Source organism: Pyxicephalus adspersus, chromosome 2 (assembly GCF_032062135.1).
Source record: "Pyxicephalus adspersus chromosome 2, UCB_Pads_2.0, whole genome shotgun sequence".
NCBI lineage: Eukaryota > Metazoa > Chordata > Amphibia > Anura > Pyxicephalidae > Pyxicephalus > Pyxicephalus adspersus.
This window is the reverse complement of record NC_092859.1, coordinates 115,750,233-115,752,059: the sequence shown is the minus strand read 5'-3', so window position 1 is coordinate 115,752,059 and position 1,827 is coordinate 115,750,233. Positions and strand designations below refer to the sequence as shown.

At 35.5% G+C, this 1,827-nt stretch overlaps 1 protein-coding gene across 1 annotated transcript in view; it reads left to right on the top strand.

Annotated features, from left to right (window-relative positions):
- CPT1B (carnitine palmitoyltransferase 1B) overlaps window positions 1-1,827 on the top strand; it is a gene marked incomplete in the record, with an annotated part of 29,876 nt that overhangs the window by 20,841 nt on the left and 7,208 nt on the right. The window contains 3 exon segments of the mRNA XM_072401995.1: window positions 113-218; window positions 450-566; window positions 1,015-1,179. Of these exon segments, the coding sequence (XP_072258096.1) occupies window positions 113-218; window positions 450-566; window positions 1,015-1,179 (388 nt within the window).

Sequence of the window (1,827 nt, the reverse complement as noted above, 5' to 3'; positions counted from 1 at the left end):
AATGCATGCCTTTGCTACTAAAGTAGTGAGACAAGCCTGTGCCCATGAATTACAAATGTGTGTTTTTGTGTTTTTACACTGCTCAGTTACTTTTCCCTCTGCTTCATTGCAGGTGGTTCGATAAATCATTTAGTCTGATTGTGTTCAGTAACGGTAAGCTGGGTCTCAATGCTGAACATTCTTGGGCTGACGCTCCAATTGTTGGACACCTTTGGGAGGTATTAAAATAATGTAATTGGTGACGTAGTCAGGTCCAAATAAACATTATAATTACTAATATATCTACTCTGATAGTATGCACTTTACTTGAGATTTTATAATATTTTCTAATATTTGATCTGTTGATGTAGGTTATATGTTTCAGTTATATTGGCTTCAGTTCTGTCTGGTAAATATTATGTTGTTTTTTTTTTATCATACATATTCCTTTGTGTCCTTTTCTATCATAGTTCATGCTGGCCACTGATTGCTTTGAACTGGGTTACACAGAAAAAGGGAATTGCAAAGGAGATTCTGGCCTTTCTTTATCTCCACCATACAGACTACAGTGGGATATTCCAGCAAAGGTGGGTGTAGATAAAGCAGATATAGACAGTATGTAGACAAATAAGTCCAGTGCTTATATAGCAAAGATTGGAGAACTGTCCTGCCTTATGATTGTTGGAGCTGTTCCAATACCTATGCTTTTGTGTAACCTGAACTGAAATAGTACAAATCTTACTAGTTTGTGTCCACCTTTGGTTGGAGACATCTACACACATCTTGGTGTGAAATCTTGGGCTCTCACCAGGACAGTGCAAGCTAGCAATGTTAATTACCATTTATTATTGTTGTGAAAGGCGTTTGTGGACAACACGAAACAAATAAATTGATTTAGAACTAGATATTTAGGAGCATATGCCTGTTTCATAAAGTATTAAGTTCATTGAACCTAATCAATCTCTGTGAGTTTATTTTTGCATTTTTAGATTTTTGTTAGTCAGAAATAACTTTGTGAATTTCACTTTTCACCAGTGTCGTGAAGTCATTGAACGCTCTTACTTCACAGCCAAGACTCTAGCAGATGATGTGGACTTCAACTGCCTTCGCTTCACAGATTTTGGTAAAGGGCTTATCAAAAAATGTCGCAGCAGCCCTGACGCTTTTCTGCAGATATCACTACAACTGGCTCATTATCGGGTAAAGAGTTTCTTAAATTCTTTGTTACTGTATACAGGAAAATGTCATTGTATTATCTTGTGTGAAAAGTATGTGAAAGCACATAATATTTCCTAAACTTGCTAACATAAAATATGCCACTTATTAATGTAGCCATGAATCTTTGTGTAGAAGGAAGGCCATAATATTGTATTGCAGGAGCAGACCTGAATACTTCCTAGTAGAGATATGAGTGACTATTTAGGTAACTTACATATTACATTGCATTCACCTATTGTTCAGCATATAGCTTTTTCTATGTTTTTGATTGTTCTGCTTTAAACGCTTTCAGCTAAGAAAAGTAAATGGGCAAAATGTAGTATCCTACCATAGTAAACTGAAATGTGATTGTCCACTGTGTTTGAAAGTGCACACATGATAAAGATTTTCAAAGATTAAAACAAAGACTCCAAAGTCTGTTTCTAACAGCTTAGAAAAACCTAATAAGTGTTCACATTGGAGGAAGACCTGTTAAAGTAAAGGGGTATTAAAAAATTAAATGCATGGTTCTGCACAATAGGCCAGATTTATAAAAGTCAGACTTTCATCAGTAAAACTGGGTGATCCAGCAAACCTGGAATTGATTTCTTCAAAGTCATTTTCTATTTGCTAGCAAATGTTTTGAATCCT